At 38.5% G+C, this 20,158-nt stretch overlaps 1 protein-coding gene across 1 annotated transcript; it reads right to left on the bottom strand.

Moving 5' to 3' along the window:
* Window positions 1–1,267: 1,267 nt before the first annotated feature.
* LOC110658329 (conserved oligomeric Golgi complex subunit 7) lies at window positions 1,268–19,857 on the bottom strand. Its single transcript, XM_058139927.1, has 7 exons — window positions 19,652–19,857; window positions 18,876–19,021; window positions 4,237–4,435; window positions 3,130–3,493; window positions 2,785–3,027; window positions 2,223–2,555; window positions 1,268–1,632 (listed from the first exon to the last, which is right to left on the bottom strand). The coding sequence occupies exons 1-7, from the start codon at window positions 19,855–19,857 to the stop codon at window positions 1,354–1,356; spliced, it is 1,770 nt and encodes a 589-aa protein (XP_057995910.1). The 3' UTR covers window positions 1,268–1,353.
* Window positions 19,858–20,158: the final 301 nt, after the last annotated feature.

Here is a 20,158-nt window from a genome sequence, read left to right as displayed (position 1 = left end):
TTTCATTATTAAAGTAAATGTATGTTATCCTTGAGTTGATATTAATTTTTCTGTATCTCCTTCACACTCTCGCACTAATCAAGTGAAGGAGCTATCTTATTACGCCCTGTTTTCTCCTATACGAGGAAAAGCATAACCATCCAGCTAACATCTACTTCACCCCCGTGCTCCCAACCTCTTCCTATCTTCATTTGTTCCCTTTCCCCTTCCTGTTCCTTCGTAATTCCAACCAAATACTGCATGGATAGTTTATATATATATATATATATATATATATATATATTCTACCGGAATGCCAATTTAATTCAAATCAAACAGAGTGGAGAGTACATGACTAGAAATCTAAGGCATATTCAGAACTCCGAACAAATTGATTTCTAGTTTATTTAATACGCTCAGTGTCTACAAAGCTTGAGGAAGAATGTAAACCATAGTAAGCAACTTGAAATAGGTGGGAGTGATGCAACTGGGGTTGAAAGCAGACTAGATGAGACCGTTGTCGGAACCTAACGGGTGGTGGGAAACAAAGAAGCCTTGTTCATTTCTAGGTAGGTTTGATTAAACTTTTATTATCATTTGCGGATTACTGCTCTAAGTCACTTTGATGTTAAAGAATAGTGGGTGGTAGTGAGGCTATTTTGAATGTTGAGTAGCTGGGTCTAAAACACTTGAAGATCTGGTCTTCCTTTACCAAGCGCAAACACCTCAATAGAGAGGATAAAAGGGAACCAGCAAAAGATTGGAAAAGTTCCTCATTGAAATTGACAAAAACATAGAAAGAATTTAAAGAAACTAGAGGATGAAGGAAAAGGAAGAAAGATGAAGAGGGAGCAAAGAACCAAGGAAGCTACGCGAAAAAAGAACAAGGAGATGAGCAGGGAGGAGGAAGCGACAACGCCTCCCTAGATCCAGATCTGTTTTGAAAGTGTTTTTCCAGAGAGTGTGTAGAAAGAGAGAAAGAGTTTTATAGCAAAACAATAAATTGAAATGAGAGCATAACTTCTAACGATTTGGAAAAATAAATTGAAAAGTGCAAGTTAATAAGGACCTTTTTACGCTCATTTTCCAACCCAAGGCAAAGCGAGAAGATGTGAAGTACAGTACCTGTGGGAAGCAAACCTGGAGCCAACAAGCACAATACCATCACACTTTCCCTACGATTTTGCTAAGCATTAATTACTGAATTTCTTAGCAGATTGTTATTGTGAACTTAGTCCATTTTAAGGTTTAGAGATAAAATGCATAAATAAGAAAGAAAGTGCAGGACTATTAAAGTAAACTATACTTTTAATATAAAAAAAAAAAAAAACAAAAAGAGCACATTTTTTTTATAAGTAACGTTCTTGTGTAATTCTAATCTAAACTAATACGCGGAATTTTACACACGAGATTTGCTGTGGGAAGATCAAGCTGGTTCCCTGCATCCGATTTCACAAGATGTTTCAGCTGCTTTCTCGGGGTTGAGAGGCATGTGTGGAATGTTGCAAGGATAGGAGGAATCGGCATTGATAGAGCAGAAAGTACATTACTCAAGTACTCGATATCAACAGACAGCTGCTGTGCTCCACGATCAGTTATGTGCTGAATACCCCGCAACTGCTCCATGTAAACAGCAGTAGCACCCTCTGCAACCTAAAACACAAAGAAACAATTTCCCAAGTCAAATAGGCTGTTTTTACTCATTTTCAATAATAGAAATTAAGATACTTAATCGTCATGATGTTTTTCAAGTGACATGAATCCATAGCTTTAAAGGGGTTCTATCAACAATGTAAAGGTTTATAATCTGACGCTGGGCACATGTTTATGAACCAAAAGGCATTTATATCAAAATTATAAAAGGCATTTATATCAAAATTATATTATCATAAAAAATTTTAGAGAGGCTGTCTGCTGATATGATATCTGAAAGATTACCAGCCTACATTAATAACGTTTTTTCCTACTTAATTCATGCACATTTTGCAAGCTTTTTCCTGCTCTTAAGGAAAGCCAACCCTACTACATATTTTAGCCATTTTTCTCATTATCTCTGTATTACAAAACTCAGAAAATTATAGACTTTGTTAGTCTTTCACTAAGCAGCCTGATCTTCTAGACTTTACTGTACATACATTCTCTAGTCAGGATCAATGTGACGTTGGATCCCTGCTAGTCATTCGCAAGCCAACCACTAAAAAAGAAAAATAAAAATAATGCTCCAGTGTGCGTAGGTTGGTTACCTTGAACATCCATTCAGTTGCGAAAAATTGGGCTTCATCATTGTTAACATCACTGTTAGATATGCCCTCCGCAAGAGGCTCCAACTGCTGGGGCAAAGTAAAAAGATATTCACCCACACTTGTTACATAGGATTGTGGGTACGCACTAAAGGTTGGAAGAGGGAATGCACTCTGTTCCTCTATTGAGGACCAAATTGGCAAACGAGACACACCACTGAGGCGTTGCCGTACTTTAGATATGAGCGCATCGTATACAAGTTCATTCACAGTGTCAGAAAATGCGGCAACTCTCTGTGATGCTAGTGGAGGTGCATGAAACCGAGGATCTTTGGACTGCAAGACAACATAAAAATATCATTTATCTGAGCATCATTGAAACAGCATAGAAAAAATAAAGGGTCTTTGAAGCCAAAGAAAAAGCATCACGGACTCGCAAATTTAAATTCAAAGGAGAAACAGAAAATCACTGCAAGGCAGTCACACTTTAAAGGCCACAACCACAGCCCCCCCTGAACTTTCCCGAGAGAGAGAGAGAGAGAGAGAGAGAAAGAGAGAGGAATACAGGGATACTAAAGTCATGTGCCTGTTCTAAAAGGTTAAATAGTTTCCGAGCCTTCTCAGGAGCATCAACAAGCCTGACAGCTGCCACATCCAAAGCAGCCCTTCCACCCAAGTATGGCTCCTTATTTCCATCATGAGCAGCAATTTGTGACTGGTTTTGGTCCAAACTGGATCCAAACAGTGAAAGAGACAAACTTGTGCTCAGTCTAGCCAGAGTGGCTCTTAAGGAAGCTTCAAAGACAATCTGCAACTGTTAATATCTGCTTGTTAGACAATCTGCAACTGTTAATATCTGCAAAGCCCCCTGGACAATAGACCATTCCTCTTCATTTGACATTAAGTCTACTTTGCGTATGTTTTGGCTGCCTTCCTTTTTCTCCAAGATCATGTCCTTCCTTGGATCACTGACATTATCCACCCCACAGACAGCTCTTAGTGATTTAAGGGTTTCTTGCAGGAAAGAAATGTACTGTAACATGATGTCGTCGAGGGCAAGAATTAGTTCATCTGCCTCAGAGCCACCAGTAATGTTAATGCACCTCTCCACAGCTGCTTCAAGAAGTACAGTAACTTGGGGAATAGATTCTTCCATTCTCCGAACTGTTTCACTTAGTTCAATTCCTTGGGCTCCCACACCATGAGTGACAGCTCCCCTTAGGTCAACCTCAGCAATCTCAGAAGACAGGATGGCCCGTTCCATCCGGCCATACCTACAAAACATTTAATCCCTTTGTCAGCTAGTGGAAAACCAGTATGACTTCTTGGTTTATTGATCAAGAAAGAGAAAAAATAGGTAGATGAGAAATTATATGGGTGATGGAAAGTACGTGACATGGCTGCATTCTTCGTTATTAAGCTAAATTTTAAGAATTAGAGGCTAAGACAGATTATTACAATTTTACAGTGTTGGGATTCTAAATCTCACATCCGAATATTATAAAGATAAAAGGATAAATATAAGTGGTTAGATTACAACATTGACTTAGCTAATCATTTTGACGTGTAAAGCAATTTAATTATTTATATAAACTCTAATTAAAATAAATTAAATCATAATTTGATCAATAATTTTTTCAAATTTAACATACAAAAAGAAATATGGGGCTTTACTGACCAATGAGAACTAGATAATAGTTTATGCAAGCAAAAGCAGGTGCATAATTGAGCATTTACCAATTTCTTGGTGGAATGAGACAGACCAACCACATTCACATTTCTGTTTCCCATATTTGATGTCACACCAAGCCTGTAAACTATGCAAACAAAGAAAATTGTCGGCCATCACTAAAGAAGGTGCATCACTAATTCTTCTTCAAATTAAACAGATATTTGACTGAGTCTTAACCCCAAATTAAACTCATATTGACTACTGAACAAAAGTTTTAATGACATGCACTCTCTGAGGAATCAATTAATCAAAAGGAAGATCTAATTTTCGTTTACAGTTGGTCACCTCTGTTTAAATGATTCATAAGGAAGGTAAACTGCCTTCATTGTATCCAATAAAACTCGAAGATCAGATTCTGAAAATAGGTGCTGACTATTCCTTGCAAAGCTCCCTGTCATGTTATGCAATTCAATAAGGGCCTCAAGATGCTTAGTCTGAATCTTGATACCCTTTGGCATATCTCCAGATAAAATATCTAATATGCCTAAGAGAAAGAAGCACAAGGATAAAATCATCAAGATTCAATAGATGAAACAACTGTCATATCCTCAAATTATCTAGAATGTTAAAGGAAAAGAGATAACATGAAATTGCAATCATGCAAATGTAAAAGTGAAAGTACAAAAATTACAGCAAATGTTATGTGCTCAATGACACTAGAATTACAACAAAAATTAAAAATAACTCATGACCCACCCCCACTAACAGATACTTTTTCACTCTGTTGTGGCAGCATTGACAGCCATTAGAAACAAAATTAACCAGTCATATGAATGCGCAAAAAAATTTCATGGAAAGCAGATAAATGGAATGGACAATTTTGCCTAAATCAGCTTTACAAATCATGAAGTGTAACACCCCTAATTTTTAAATTAATTATTTTATGAATAGATATTAATATTTTATTTTATTTAAATTTTAGGAAATTAATTTGAAATCCGATTTTTCAAAAATATAAAACTTTGATGATTTTTAAAAATTAATTTAAAGACCACGTGGCAAAACTAAAATTATATTTGGACTGTACGAATTTTTCTGAGTTTTCTAGAATTTTTTCGAAATTTTTGGGCTCGTTTTCGGTCCCAAGGCAGAGTAAAAATTCAAAATTTTGTATCCTGAATCGGACCGACCGAATCTAACCGGACAGGATCGGACCATTCGAATCGGACTGGCCTATTTCCTTTTCTTCTTCCCTCTGTGCGCGCCCGACACTCTCTTTCTCTCTCTCTCTCGTTTTCTCTTTCCTCTCTCCTTCTCTCGCTGCCCCACCGCCGCCCCAGCCTTCTCAGCTCGCTGGTGCGCCACCCCAGCCTGTCCCCCTCGTTGGCCGTCACCTGAAGCGCTGGGAAAACACTCCCGAAGACTCCCCAACGAGCAGGGCGCCGATTCAGTTTCTCGAGCTGATTTCGGCCAATCCGGCCACCAATTGGATAGGGTCTTGTGCCAAACTTCTTCTACACCTCGAGAGCTTTCTATAGACACTAAGAACACCAAAATTCATCAAGCGGTTTGCTCAATTTTTGTCCGAAAAGTTTTAGCCCATTTCGACTTTTGGGCTAAATTTCTCGCAAACCGTGAACCCCACGAGAAAACCGAGAGTACCGGAGTGCTCCACTCGTCGAGAGCTTCGCGGCAATACCAATTTCAAAATTTTTCGACACCGTTTTTCGGTGGGTCCCGCGAAACTTCGTAGTATTTTTCCGAGCACTAAATGAGCTTAGAAAATTTCGTAAAAATTATATACTAACCCCCGTGTTGTGGGCTTCGTGTAGGTACCTTCAATTCACGAAAATTCAATGGTTGCCTAGGTCTGTAAATTTCGGGCCAGACAGACAGGCTACCGAAAAAGTCTTGGAATTGGGTCGAGATTTTGGCTACCCCACCGTTGTCAAACATCTCGAGCGCTTTCCCGGGGTCGAAATCGGCATAGGTAAACCCGAACCTTACTTTTTCTTAATTATCTAGCGCTTGAATTTGATTAAAAATCTATAAAATATTCATGGTAGCTTAGAAAATTATAATTCCTTTTGCATTAGCTTAGTAATAATGCTAAGGACCGCGGGGCAAAGTTTTAGAATTTTTAGAGTTCATTTGGGTAGTTTTGAAAAAAGGGTTAATTATAAGGACTAAACTGTAATTTTTCACATTGTGATTGTTGACTGTTTGGATGGTCTCAGGAGGGGCTATGTGATGTGATTGAGTTGTGGATGTGTGATTTATGGATATAGAAGTGCATTTTGAGCCCTTTTGCAGGTTGGGTAAGTCCTAGGTATAGGAGAGACTCTGCCAGATTTTCGGCACAACTTAGAACATCTTTGGTCTTTTCTTAGTTTGTATTGAGTCAAATGTATTAAATAATTGTAATAAAATTGTCAGGTAAGCCGGGACAGCCTTCCTCCTCCGCTCAGCCGCCACAGTGACTTCGGTTAAGTCTGTAAGTAAAATATTAATTTTAATTGTAATTTCGATATTATTATATGTTCAAGCATGCCCATGCATCACTTATAAATATGTATCTATGTAATTAAACACTAGGCACATTTTATATTGCATTCATAATTGTTGAAGTGCCATGGATGTTGTTTGTGGTAATTTGGAGCAGTGTATGTGCGTGGCGTGCGTGTAGTATGGTATTGGATATGGACAGGATGGGTAAACATGGCTTGAGAGACACTCGCTGGGACCCGGTCCTTCAAGGTAGACACGGCTTGAGAGACACTCGCTGGGACCCCGCATTTGATTTATTAAGTGAAAGTTCGGCTTGAGAGACACTCGCTGGCAGAGGTTGGATTAAGAGGGCTGTATAGGGGATCAGCTCCCATATATGTATTGTTTGACAGTGTTGGGTGTGTGAGTGCTCTAAAATGTCTTTTTGCTATTATGATATGAAAATTATGACGATGTTGCATTTCACTCCACAGGATGCATTAGCTTTAGATAGCTATAGAGATTATGGTTAAAATTGATATTTTATTCTTTAAGTCGAACGCTCACTCCTGTTCATCTATTTTTCTAGGCTACAGGGGGATTATTTGTTGTGGCTAACCTGCTCTTCTTCTTCGCAGGTTCATTAATAGTATTTAATGTATTTTGTATAATTGAGTTAAATTTTAGACTTCGCATGTGTTAGAAGCACTTATTTTTATTTTGGGCCTGTATTATAAAAGTTATGTTGGATCTGTAAAATTATTAACTATATGCATGATGAGATTGGATGAGAGAGCTGAGCTCCCATTTTAGTTATGACATTTTGATTATGTGGAGAGTGAGCTAAGCTTCCCAATTTATTATATATTGTGTTTACAGGTAAGGCGAGTCAAAAACTCCCCGTTGAATTCTTGAAATTGGGCCCAAATGGGCCTTAGAGTTGGGTTGAGTAATAGTTAGGCTTATCACGGGCCTTGGTGGCTTTAGGCTGGCCCAGGTCCTAGCGCCTGTCCGGGCCATAGGTTGGGTTGTGACAAATATGGTATCAGAGCTTAGGCTCCAGATTCATAGGGAATACATGTCTAAAGCATTGGGAAGAGTCTAACAGGAGTCACATGTGGAGAATAGGGTCCACAGTCGTCTTGCATTGTCATCTTTGCTTCTAGTTTCTGCTTTATATAATAGTGTGTAAATATAAGTCTGTAGAGCTGTGTAACATGCCATTTTGAAATTTTGTGGGATAATGCTGCTGAATTTCAGAAAAATGCGTAGAAGCAGAAGAGTTGCCACTAAACCAGAACCGGATGTGCCTGACGAGGTGTCGGCATAGGATGAGGCGCCCACCCTGAGGAGGCGGGGTAGGAGGCCTAGAGCTGCTCAAGTAGAAGAGCAGCTGTCACCAGTTCAGGAATAGTCTTTTATGGCTCAGGGTCCCATGGACCCAATGGCAGCTACCTTAGCCGAATTAAAAAGAACCATCGATATTATGGCACAGTATATGGTACACCCTCCCCAACAGTAGCAGTCTACCGCACCAAGAGGGGAACCTTACAAACAAATAATTAATTTCAAGAAGTTAATGCCTGGTACTTATGATGTTTAAGATGATGCCTATCGGTTTTTGGATTCCTGCAAACAGGCAGGAATGGAGTTACACTTGACTGATAGGAGGCTTATAGAGTGTGTGTAGCATGTCATGGGGCCTGTGCCTAGGCAATGGATGAATGACTACATATTACCTTGGATTAAAGGTTTATCTTGGACTCAGTTTGTGGAACTGTTTATCAACAGGTTTGTGCCAAAAAGCTTCAGAGATCAAAAGCAATGGGACTTTGAGGCCTTAAGGCAAAATGGCAGATCTGTAGATGAATATGCTATAGAATTTCTAGAACTGAGCAGGTATGCCCTTACAGCAGTGGCTACAGAAAGTATGAAGGTAAAAAGGTTCCTAAAGGGGCTAGACAGGAGGTATGCAAACCTAACCATGATGTCTGATCAGTCTTTTGATATGGTAGTTAATCGAGCCCGACAGATTGAGATTAGCTATACAGGAGATGACAGTGGAAGAGCAAAGAAAAATAGAGCAGAAGGTTCTTCAGGTGTTCCCTACACGAGTACCACGGATAGTGGTGGCCAAAGTCATTATAGAGGAAGAGGTAGAAGCAACAAGAAGGGTGGTTTTAAACACAAATCTCAAGGATTCATACCAGGGTACGGATTCAGCAGTGGTCACAGTTCAGGTTATAGCAGTTCTGGGTCTAGTTCAGGATCCTCCTTTGCACCTTGCACACAGTGTAGAAGAGGACATTCAGGACCTTGTATGATGGGTTCAAGAGTATGTTTCCGGTGTGGCCAGCAGGGTCACTTTGCTAGAGAATGTCTAGTGTTCAGCGAGCCACAGATGGGGTCATAGGGTTCTGTTGCAAATGTTCCTCGTCAGTTGTATCATGATGCTTCCAGCATGGCAGGCAGTCAGTTCAGTGGCCAACAGGGCCGAGGACAAGGAGGACGTGGATTTGGAGGTAGGTCATGAGGTAGAAGTCAATATCAGGGTTCTGCAACGCAGGGTAGGGGTCAAGCTCGGGTTTTCACCTTGACCCACCAGGATGCTTAGGCTTCTAATGCAGTTGTGGCAGGTATTCTTCTAGTCTGCTCCTATGAGGCTCGTGTTTTAATAGATCCGGGTGCTACGCACTCATTTGTCTCCCCTGTTTTTGCCATGAGATTGGGTAGGAACTCTGCAACTTTAGAATGCTCTTTGTCTGTAGCTACCCTGCTTAGTGACAACCTAGATGTGGATATGGTTTTTTCGGGTAACCCAGTAGTAGTGGATGGAATGATCCTCCCAGCAGACTTGGTTCCTCTACCAGTAATGGATTTTGATGTAATTTTGGGAATGGATTGGTTGGCAACTTATTATGGCACTTTAGACTGCAGGAACAAAAAGGTGTATTTCCACATACTTGGTGTGGAAGAGTTTAGCTTTGATGGTGACAGGAGTGTGGCTCCATATAATTTGGTGTCAGCAATTAGTGCTAGAAAAATGTTAAGGAGTGGATGTCAAGGGTATTTGGCATTGGTGAGAAATACATCTGTAGAAGGTGTCAACATGGAAAATATTTCTGTTGTCAGAGAATTCATGGATGTCTTCCCTGAGGAGCTTCCATGGTTGCCACCAGGAAGGGAAATAGAGTTCTGCATTGATGTTGTACCAGGTACAAACCCCATATCAATGCCGCCTTACAGGATGGCACCAGCAGAATTAAAAGAGTTAAAGGAGCAATTACAGGAGCTTTTGGACAAGACTTTCATACGTTCGAGCACTTCACCCTGGGGTGCTCTTGTTCTATTTGTGAGAAAGAAAGATGGGTCTTTGAGGTTGTGTATTGACTATAGACAGCTAAACAAGGTGACTGTTGGATCGATGATCTGTTTAAGCAGCTCCAAGGGGCTAGATTCTTTTCCAAAATAGACTTACGATTAGACTACCATCAGTTGAGAATCAGGAATGAGGATGTATCCAAGACAACATTCAGGACAAGATATGGTCATTATGAGTTTTTGGTAATATCTTTTAGACTCACTAATGCACCAGCGGCCTTCATGGACTTGATGAACAGGGTATTCAGGCCATTCCTGGATCGTTTTGTCATCGTATTCATAGATGACATTTTGGTATACTCTCGGACCGAGGAAAAACATGTGTGGCATTTGAGGATGGTGTTGCAGACTTTGAGGGAGCACCAGCTATATGCCAAATTTTCAAAATGTGAATTTTAACTAGAAAGAATCTCATTCTTGGGATACGTGATTTCTAGTGAAGGAATTCAAGTGGATCCCAAGAAAATTGAGGCTGTAACTGATTGGCTTTGGCCTACAATAGTCATTGAGGTGCAAAGTTTTCTGGGCCTAGCTGGCTACTATAGGCGTTTTGTGCAGGATTGTTCTAGGATAGCAGCTCCCCTAACTAAGTTACTCAGAAGAATGTTCCATTTATTTGGACAGATGATTGTGAGGAGAGTTTCCAGAAGCTTAATGAGTGTCTAACCACTGCCCCTGTGTTGACATTATCGATGCGTGGTGAAGGATATATCGTGTACTGTGATGCCTCCAGAGTTGGCATAGGGTGTGTTTTGATGCGGAATGGAAAAGTAGTGGCTTATGCTTCAAGGCAGCTAAAGAGGCATGAGCAGAATTACCCCACCCATGATTTGGAAATGGTGGCTGTAGTCTTTGCACTAAAGATCTAAAGACACTACCTGTATGGTGAAGCGTGCGAGATATACACCGATCACAAGAGTTTGAAGTACATTTTCTAACAGAGGGATTTAAATTTGAGACAGAGGAGATGGATGGAGCTTCTGAAGGACTATGATTGTACCATCCAGTACCACCCTGGGAAGGCCAATGTAGTAGCAGATGCTTTGAGCAGAAAATCTTTTGGCAGCTTGACACACATATCAATAGAGAAGAGACCGTTGATTCAGGACGTACATGAGTTGATGGATCAAGGTCTGATTTTAGATCTTTCTGATGAGGGGGTATTGTTGGCCCATTTTTCAGTGAGACCAGACCTGCAAGATAGAGTTAGAGTTTCCCAGCACAGAGACCAGCAATTGATGAAGATCATAGAAAGAGTACAGCAGGGTGAAGGTGGTGAGTTTGGATTTGGCAATGATGGCGCCCTTATGCAAGGTTCCAGGATATGTGTGCCTGATGTGGACAATCTCAGAAATGAAATTATGCGAGAGGCATGCTATACACTGTACAATGTCCACCTTGGCTCCACCAAGATGTACCATAATGTGAAAGATAGCTACTAGTGGAATGGCATGAAGAGAGACATAGCAGACTTTGTGTCCAAGTGCTTGACTTGTCAGAAGGTGAAGTTTGAACACCAGAGGCCGTCAGGGAAGCTGCAAGAGCTCCCTATCCCAAAATGAAAGTGGAAAATAATTACTATGGATTTTGTGACTAGGTTGTCTCGTACCACGCGGGGATATGATTCGATATGGGTAATTATAGATCGTCTAACTAAATCAGCTCATTTCTTACCTGTGAAGACCACATATTCTGTTGCACAGTATGCCCATCTCTATATTCGAGAAATAGTCAGATTGCATGGAGTTCCTGCTTTCATAATATCTGACAGAGAGCCCCAGTTTACTTCTCGGTTTTAGAGGAAGTTGCAGGAGGCACTTGGCACACAATTGAACTTTAGTACTGCTTTCCACCCTCAGACATACGGGCAGTCCGAAAGGACAATCCAAACACTGAAAAACATGCTTCGCATGTGTGTTTTGAATTTTGGAGGTCAATGAGATGATCAGTTACCCTTGGTGGAGTTTGCCTACAACAACAGTTATCATTCTAGCATAGGGATGGCACCCTATGAGGTACTATATAGCAGAAAGTGTAGATCTCCTCTATGTTGGACGGAAATGGGAGAAGCGAAGGTGCATGATATAGACCTAGTGCAGTACACTTCAGAGATGGTTCCTTTACTCAGAGAACAATTGAAAATAGCTTTCAGTAGGTAGAAAAGTTATGCATGTCACTCCTTACCCCTCTGTAAGGCATAACATGATCCCGTATAATACCTAATGAACTACTGAACTTCAACTACCGATAAATCATTAAGTACCCTACAAGGGATTTTAAAATAATTTTCTTACTTTTAATAAGTGGTGAGCATTTTCTAATATGTATTTAAAATATATGATTAAAAGTAAATCTAGTTAATATTTTTGGTCTATTTTATTTTTCCGCAAATTTTATAAAAATTTTGACAGAGTTCTGTCTGTATTTTGAGAAACCAGTTCTTCAAATACCTGTAAAAAGCACTTCTAAAAATGTTTTCTCAACAACTACTTCAATTTCTCAATCATTCAATCAATTTCTCAAGTTCAAAATTCAATAATCCTCAAAATACTAGCAATACATTTCATTCAAATTAAATAAAATAGTTCAACTCATATTTCATTAACGACAAAATAATTTATATACATCTTTACAAATTTACATCAAAAGAAACACAAACTAAACTTTATTACAAACTTCATACAAATTTTGTACAAACTGCTCAAGACCGATTTACATGTCCATACATTTATGTGCAATACATACATCAAAATAAATATTTATAGGTAGGGTACAAATTATACCCTATAACTTCAAGCTGATAAATCCTCAATCCTCAGCAGTTCAGTCTGCTGCTCCTCTAGTCTCTATATCTGCGACAGCAATAAAAGCTATCGCTGAGTACTAGGACTCAGTGGTGCACAACATACTAAAATAATCTTTATGCAGAACTTAAATCACATTTATTCGAAACTTTGACTGAACATAAGAATTAAATATAAATCATGCATTATGAGATTTTAATCCCAAATAATTTCATTTTGAAGCATCAAATCACATTTCATAAAACCCACAGTTAGATCACGCCATTTGAAACAAATAGAATCTCAATAGCCAGAGGCTAAAGAGAAATCACATCACAAGGCTAACTAGCTCAAATATATGGATATCCATTCACATCCTCTTCTACTGGCACACCTCAACACTTCTCCAGAGAATGAATCAAAATTCGAAACTAATTACCCCCACTAGTGGTGCTAGTGAAGTGTTCAAATATATGGTCATGACACTGTGGTTTCAAAACTTATCTTAACACTTTGCTAAACATTGTCATTTCAAATATACACAACTAACTTTCAACAATTTTGATCAAAGCATCATAAATAATGTCTCAATTCACATTTTCAAATCATTCAAAACAATATGCAGCAAATAATTTATAAAAATTACACGTTGTGCACAAACCTCAAGCGAGTTGCCTCTTGGCCTCGACTCGGTTCCTCGGGTTCTTTCTCAGTATTTTTTCCAACTGAAACACATAATTTTACAATGTTTCAGTACTAGAACTTAACATAAACCCAAAATAAATTTAGCTTCACTTTTACCTAACTCTAATGTGCTAAACTCGACGTTATTGAAATTTTTGTGTTTGGGGTTACTATTCACTATACTATTCAATTCAAATTGTTGACTTTCTAAGGCTTAATAGGTATGGGAACTCCAAATTCACTCACATACCACATTTTGGTCACTAAATTTGTTGGTTTTAGTCATTTTCTCAAAACTTAGGTCTTTTAGGCAAAATTGCCAATTTTTAGTTTTGGAGTCCTAAGTTGCACTATTTCATTGGTCTTTTACTGTTGAAATTTGGCAAAACTTTCTTCATAAAAAATGTTCCCTATTGTCTTAAGTTTATTCTCCTTTTTGAATCACTCCAATTGGAGTTTTGTAGCTCAAGTTATAGCCAAAATACAATTACTGTTCATGCTGTAGAATTTGGTTCTGTAGATTTATTGCTCCAACTTCGTTCAGTAATTTGATTAAGTTAAGTCTATAATTTGATCTAATTTTCTTCATATGAAATGTTCTACTATATCTTAGGTTTCCATCGGTTTAAGAATCACCTAAATCGGAGTTTTCTAGAGAGAGTTATAGCCATTGAAACTTTACTGTTCATATGATAAATCTGCAATTCTGCAGATTCAGTAGCTCAAATTTGCTCAGTAATTTGATTTGGTTAATGGCATAATTTGGGTTTATTTCTTCATGAAAGTCTTAGGTCTATATCTCATCTAACCACTGGTAAAATTTCAGGTCATTTGACCTGCCTAGCTCGAGTTATGACCAAATGAACAAACATTGTTCATTTGGTCAGTTTGTGTAGAGTAGCCTGCAATTTTTCAATTTTAGTCAATTTGTTCACTAGGTTTTAGTCACTTTTTGGGCATGCTTCCTGAATGAAAATTGTGTCATTTAGTGCCTATTTTCATCCCCAATTGGTCCCATATCCATTGGACTTGTAAAATTTCATTTTTGGTCCCTTAAAGTTGACTTTTGGTCATGGTGCATACCCAATCTGAATTTGGCTTTGATTCAAACACTTCTAACACACTTAATTAGGTCACAAATGGCCATTTCTTTCCTTAAACTATGTCAAAGACATCATTTAACACTTCTTCACATTTTTGGTCTCTAAATCCTAATGTTCAAAACCCTAATTCATGTCATTTGTTACATTTAGCTAATTAAACACTTATAAACATGCTCCCTTAACTCAATTAAGCTTCCTAACATGTTTAGCTCAAACAAATTTATATTTTGTCAAACCAAACCCTAGCTGTCCAAAATTCTATATAATCCCTCAACAAATTTTCTTTCCATTTTAAGTTTATTTACAAGCTCAATAAGTTAGAAATGTAAGAATCAAACTCAAATGATCAAATTTGATTACTAACCTTTTATGTAGAATTTCTTTTTCTTCAAAACTTCTTCCTTTCTTTTTCTTTTTGTTGTCAAGCTCCTTCCCAAGTGACTAGAACAAGTTTTTGTGAAGCAAGTATGGGAGAAGTTGAGGTTTAGTGAGGGTTTCAAAGCTTGAAGACAAGCTTTAATGGAGTTTGAAATGGTGAGGGAGAGAGAGAGTGTGTGAGGGCGGTAAGTTTGGTGGAAGAAGACTTTGATTTTTATTTTTCTTTTCTTTTGTTTTGTTTTATCCTTATAGAAGACCCAAAAATCTAAATAAGTAAATAAATTAATTTTATTCTTTATGGCATCATGCATGACTTCATGCATGATGTCATCACCTTTTGACTTTTCCATTTTCTCTTTTTTTTTTTCTATTTATTTTTCTATTACTTTTTTTAATTTAATTCTCAATTCCGAAATTTTCTTTTCTCCGATTTTATTTGATAGTTAGGTTAGGAGTCAGCTCTCAGGGTCAATTGACCAAATTGCCCCTCGCCGGATCATCCCGGTTTGCAATTAATTCTATATTTCTTCTGGCTCCCTGACCTAATTATTTGACTGGCTTAACAGTTCTTTTTCGTGATTTTCTCTTTTTCACTGTTTTTATAAGGGTCCTAAGGACCGCGGCGTCACATTTTACGGTTCGAATTTGAGTTTAAAACGACTTCGCAGTCATTCCCGAGAAGGTCACCCATCGCTGTGACTCTCGGCTTGTTTAACTTCTTATGTTCTGTTTTTCTTATTCATACTTAACTAATTGGCAATTACTAATTATTTGTGTTTATGGTTTATCTAGTTGTCTTAAGTATGGTTTTAATCCCCTTAATTGTCCGGACCGACACTGGTCACCGTAACAGTGAAATATACCAGGTTATGCAAATAGGGGTGTTACAATGCAGATCCCAGATGGAGGGATGTGGAGTTTGCAGTAAGCGATTACGTATTCCTGAAGGTTTTTCCGATGAAGGGAGTCATGAGATTTGGAAATAAGGGCAAGTTGGCACCTCGATATATTGGACCTTTTGAGGTTACTGATAGAGTTGGAGCAGTTGCCTATTGGTTGGAGTTACCACCCAACCTTCTCATGTTCATCTTGTATTTCACATCTCCATGCTCAGGAAACACATACCTGATCCTTCTCATGTGTTACAACCAGATATAGTAGAGCTAAAGGAAGACTTGACGTTTCAGGAGCAACCTGTAGCCATAGTGGACTACCAAGTGAAGCAGCTAAGATCAAAACAGATCCTTATGGTTAAGGTTTTGTGGAGGAGCCAGTCAGTGGAAGAGTGCACCTGGGAGTCAGAGCGGGACATGCGTAGCAAGTACCCTTATCTATTTAATGTGTAATTCTGCTATTTTATTCTACCTTGTGTAAAATTTGAGGACGAATTTTCTGTAAGGGGTGAAGAATATAACACCCCTAATTTTTAAATTAATTATTTTATGAATAGATATTAATATTTATCTTTTTTAAATTTTAGGAAACTATTTGAAATTTTTCAGATTTTAGAAATCAGGTTTGATTTTTCAAAAATATAAAACTTTGATGATTTTTAAAAATTAATTTAAAGACCACGTGGCAAAACTAAAAATATATTTGGACTCTACGAATTTTTCTGAGTTTTCTAGAATTTTTTCAGAATTTTTGGGCCTCATTTCGGTCTCAAGGCAGAGTAAAAATTTAAAATTTTATATCATGAATCGGACCGGCCGAATCGAACCAGACCGGATCAGACCGGCCCATTTCCTTTTCTTCTTCCCTTCGCTCGAGTCCGACACTCTCTCTCTCTCTCTCTCTCTCTCTCTCTCTCGTTTTCTCTCTCCTCTCTCCTCTTCTCGTTGCCCCACTGCCGCCCTAGCCTTCCCAGCTCGTCGGTGCGCCACCCCAGCCTATCCCCCTCGCTGGTCGTTGCCTGAGGCGCTGAGAAAATACGCCCGAAGATGCCCTAATGCGCAGTTCTCCGATTCGTCTTCTTGGGCCGATTCCGACTGATCCGGCCACCAATTGGATCAGGTCTTGTGCCAAACCTCTTCTACACCTCGAGAGTTTTCCATAGACACCAAGAACACCAAAATTCATTGAGTGGTTTGCCCAATTTTTATCCAGGAAGTTTTAGCTCATTTTGATTTTTGGGCTAAATTTCTCGCAAATCGTGAACCCTACGAGAAAACCAAGAGTACCGGAGTGCTCCACTCGTCGAGAGCTTAGCGACAATACCAATTTCAAAATTTTTCGACACTGTTTTTCGGTGGGTCCCGCGAAACTTCGTAGTATTTTTCTGAGTACTAAATGAGCTTAGAAAATTCCGTAAAAATTATATACTAACCCCCCGTGTTGTGGGCTTCGTGTAGGTACCTTCAATTCACAGAAATTCAACGGTTGCCCGAGTCTATAAATTTCGGCCCGGCAGACAGGTTACCGAAAAAGTCTTGGAATTGGGTCGAGATTTTGGCTACCCCACCATTGTCAGATGTCCCGTGCGCGTTTCCGGGGTCAGAATCGGCATGAGTAAACTCGAACCTCAATTTTTCTTAATTATCTAGCGCTTGAATTTAATTAAAAATCTATAAAATATTCATGGTAACTTAGAAAATTATAATTCCTTTTGCGTTAGCTTAGTAATAATGCTAAGGACCGCAGGGCAAAGTTTTAGAATATTTAGAGTTCATTTGGGTAGTTTTTGCAAAAAGGATTAATTATAAGGACTAAACTGTAATTTTTCACATTGTGATTGTTGACTGTTTGGATGAGCCCAGGAGGGGCTATGTGATGTGATTGAGTTGTGGATGTGTGATTTATGAATATAGAAGTACATTTTGAGCCCTTTTGCAGGTTGGGTAGGTCCTAGGTATAGAGGAGACTCTGTCGAATTTTCGGCACGACTTAGAACATCTTTGGTCACTCTTAGTTTGTATTGAGTCAAATGTATTAAATAATTATAATAAAATTGTCAGGTGAGCCGGGACAACCTTCTTCTTCCGCTCAGCAGCCACAGTGACTTCGGTTAAGTCTGTGAGTAAAATATTAATTTTAATTGTAATTTCGATATTATTATATGTTCAAGCATGCCCATACATCACTTATAAATATGTATCTATATAGTTAAATACTAGGTACGCTTTATATTGTATTCATAATTATTGAAGTGCCATGGATGTTGTTTGTGGTAATTTGGAGTAGTGTGTGTGCGTAGCGTGCGTGTGGTATGGTATTGGATATGGATAGGATGGGTAGACACGGCTTGAGAGACACTCGGTGGGACCTAGTCCTTCGGGGTAGACACGGTTTGAGAGACACTCGCTGGGATACCGCATTTGGTTTATTAAGCGAAAGTCCGGCTTGAGAGACACTCGCTGGCAGAGGTTGGATTAAGAGGGTTGTATAGGAGATTAGCTCCCATATATATATTGTTTGATAGTTTTGGGTGTGTGAGTGCTCCAAATTGTCTTTTTGCTGTTATGATATGAAAATTATGACGATGTTGCATTTCACTCCACAAGGTGTATTAGCTTTAGATGGCTATAGAGATTGTGGTTAAAATTGATATTTTACTCTCTAAGTCGAACGCTCACTCCTGTTCATCTATTTTTCCAGGCTATAGGGGGATTATTTGTTATGGCTAACCTACTCTTCTTCTTCACAGGTCCATTAATAGTATTTAATATATTTTGTACAATTGAGTTAAATTTTAGACTCCGCATGTGTTAGAAGCACTTATTTTTATTTTGCGCATGTATTATAAAAGTTATGTTGGACCTGTAAAATTATTAACTGTATGCATGATGGGAATGGATGAGGGAGCTGAGCTCCCATTTAAGTTATAACATTTTAATTATGTGGAGGGTGAGCTGAGCTCTCTAATTTATTATATATTGTGTTTACAGGTCGGGCGAGTTAAAAACTCCCCGTTAAATGGTTCATTTTATAGCCGGACTCTGTCCGGTTGAATTCTTGAAATTGGGCCCAAATGGGCCTTAGAGTTGGGTTGAGGAATAATTAGGTTTACTACGGGCTTTGGAGGCTTTAGACTGGCCCAGGTCCTAGTGCCGGTCCGGCCAATAGGTGGAGTCATGACATGAAGCAGCAACATTAAATGAGAATTACAAGGTCTACCGGCATTAAATAATGCAGAACAATATGATTATCATAAAAGGATGCGACATTAAACCTTTCGCAAGTACTTTTGTTTCAGGGACAACATCTCCAGTGGCAAGATTGATACCGGAAACAAAGCTTGGGCCTATAGCTTGCATTGTCTCAATCAGTAGCTTTGGTACAAGAATTTTATAATCACTAGGAAAAGCGACCATACAACTGCAATTGCATTCAACAAGAAGAATATTATTAAAAAAGAGAAGGCATTGAAGCAACAAAAATTGTTTTTAGGACGATAGGTGCCAAATTCTACATCTATTCCAAAGATAACATATTTAAGAAGCTTGGCAAGCATGATAGAAAGGAGTTCTACACTTAACAAAACGTTCTGCTACTAGCAGAATGAGAGTAGCAGAATGAGAGTGAACAAGACTCAAATATATTCTTAGAATCACATAGTATTTTTCATTTCATAAGTCAAAAAATTGATTTTAAAAATCAGGTTCCTGCACCATGCAGCCATCTGTTCTTTTATGCAGGATCAGACCTTTCCTAAACTAATCCATGTATCACTAAAAGAAGCCAAAATAATGACATTTGCCATATTTTGAGCTAGACTAATTGACACCACTAATCTTCAACAACTTCTAGTCAAGGCTGTTGTTTTAATGATAGTATAGCACAATTTCAGCTTTTGTTTGAGAGAAAATACTAATAACAGCATGCGTCACATTATAGATTTTCTGAGATTTCTGAGATTGAGAAATGAATTACTACTGTTTTTATCTCTTTGAATGGACAAACTCTTAAGAATCAGATATTATGGAAAAAGCAAAATGTAAACAATACCACTTCCACTCTTGTTCAAGATAAAGCAGCAACTCATCATGGAAACTTGGCAACCAACTTGAGAATAATATTGTAGGCAAATCACTATTGACTGATAGACTTTCCAATTCATTCTTCTCACCCGCAAGCTTCCTAGCTCGTTGTCTAGAGTCAAAATCTTCCCAGAGCTGCTTTATTGGTTTTAGGTGAACTTTTGTATAATGCATCTCCAAAGAGTTGAATCTCCCAATTCCTATATAGCACTCAATGAGATACACTGTTAGACAACTAGCTATCGGCTCGCCCTTGAACATAATTAATATTTGGTCATTATATTGATATGAAAAGTTGAACCAAAGTGAGAGAAGGCCGTCTATAGCCCGGTGATAGCGTCAAATTTCTTTCTCCTCAATCCAGTATCACCTTCATATAGCCCATATTAAAGAACTCCCATCTTCGTCTCTGCTCACCCATTGAATTCACAATTACCCACCAAAAGATTAGGGCTTCATTTTCTAATCTCCAAGC

Source organism: Hevea brasiliensis, chromosome 17 (assembly GCF_030052815.1).
Source record: "Hevea brasiliensis isolate MT/VB/25A 57/8 chromosome 17, ASM3005281v1, whole genome shotgun sequence".
Classification (NCBI taxonomy): domain Eukaryota; kingdom Viridiplantae; phylum Streptophyta; class Magnoliopsida; order Malpighiales; family Euphorbiaceae; genus Hevea; species Hevea brasiliensis.
Note: the sequence above shows the minus strand (reverse complement) of the source record. Positions and strands in the feature narration are given on the sequence as shown.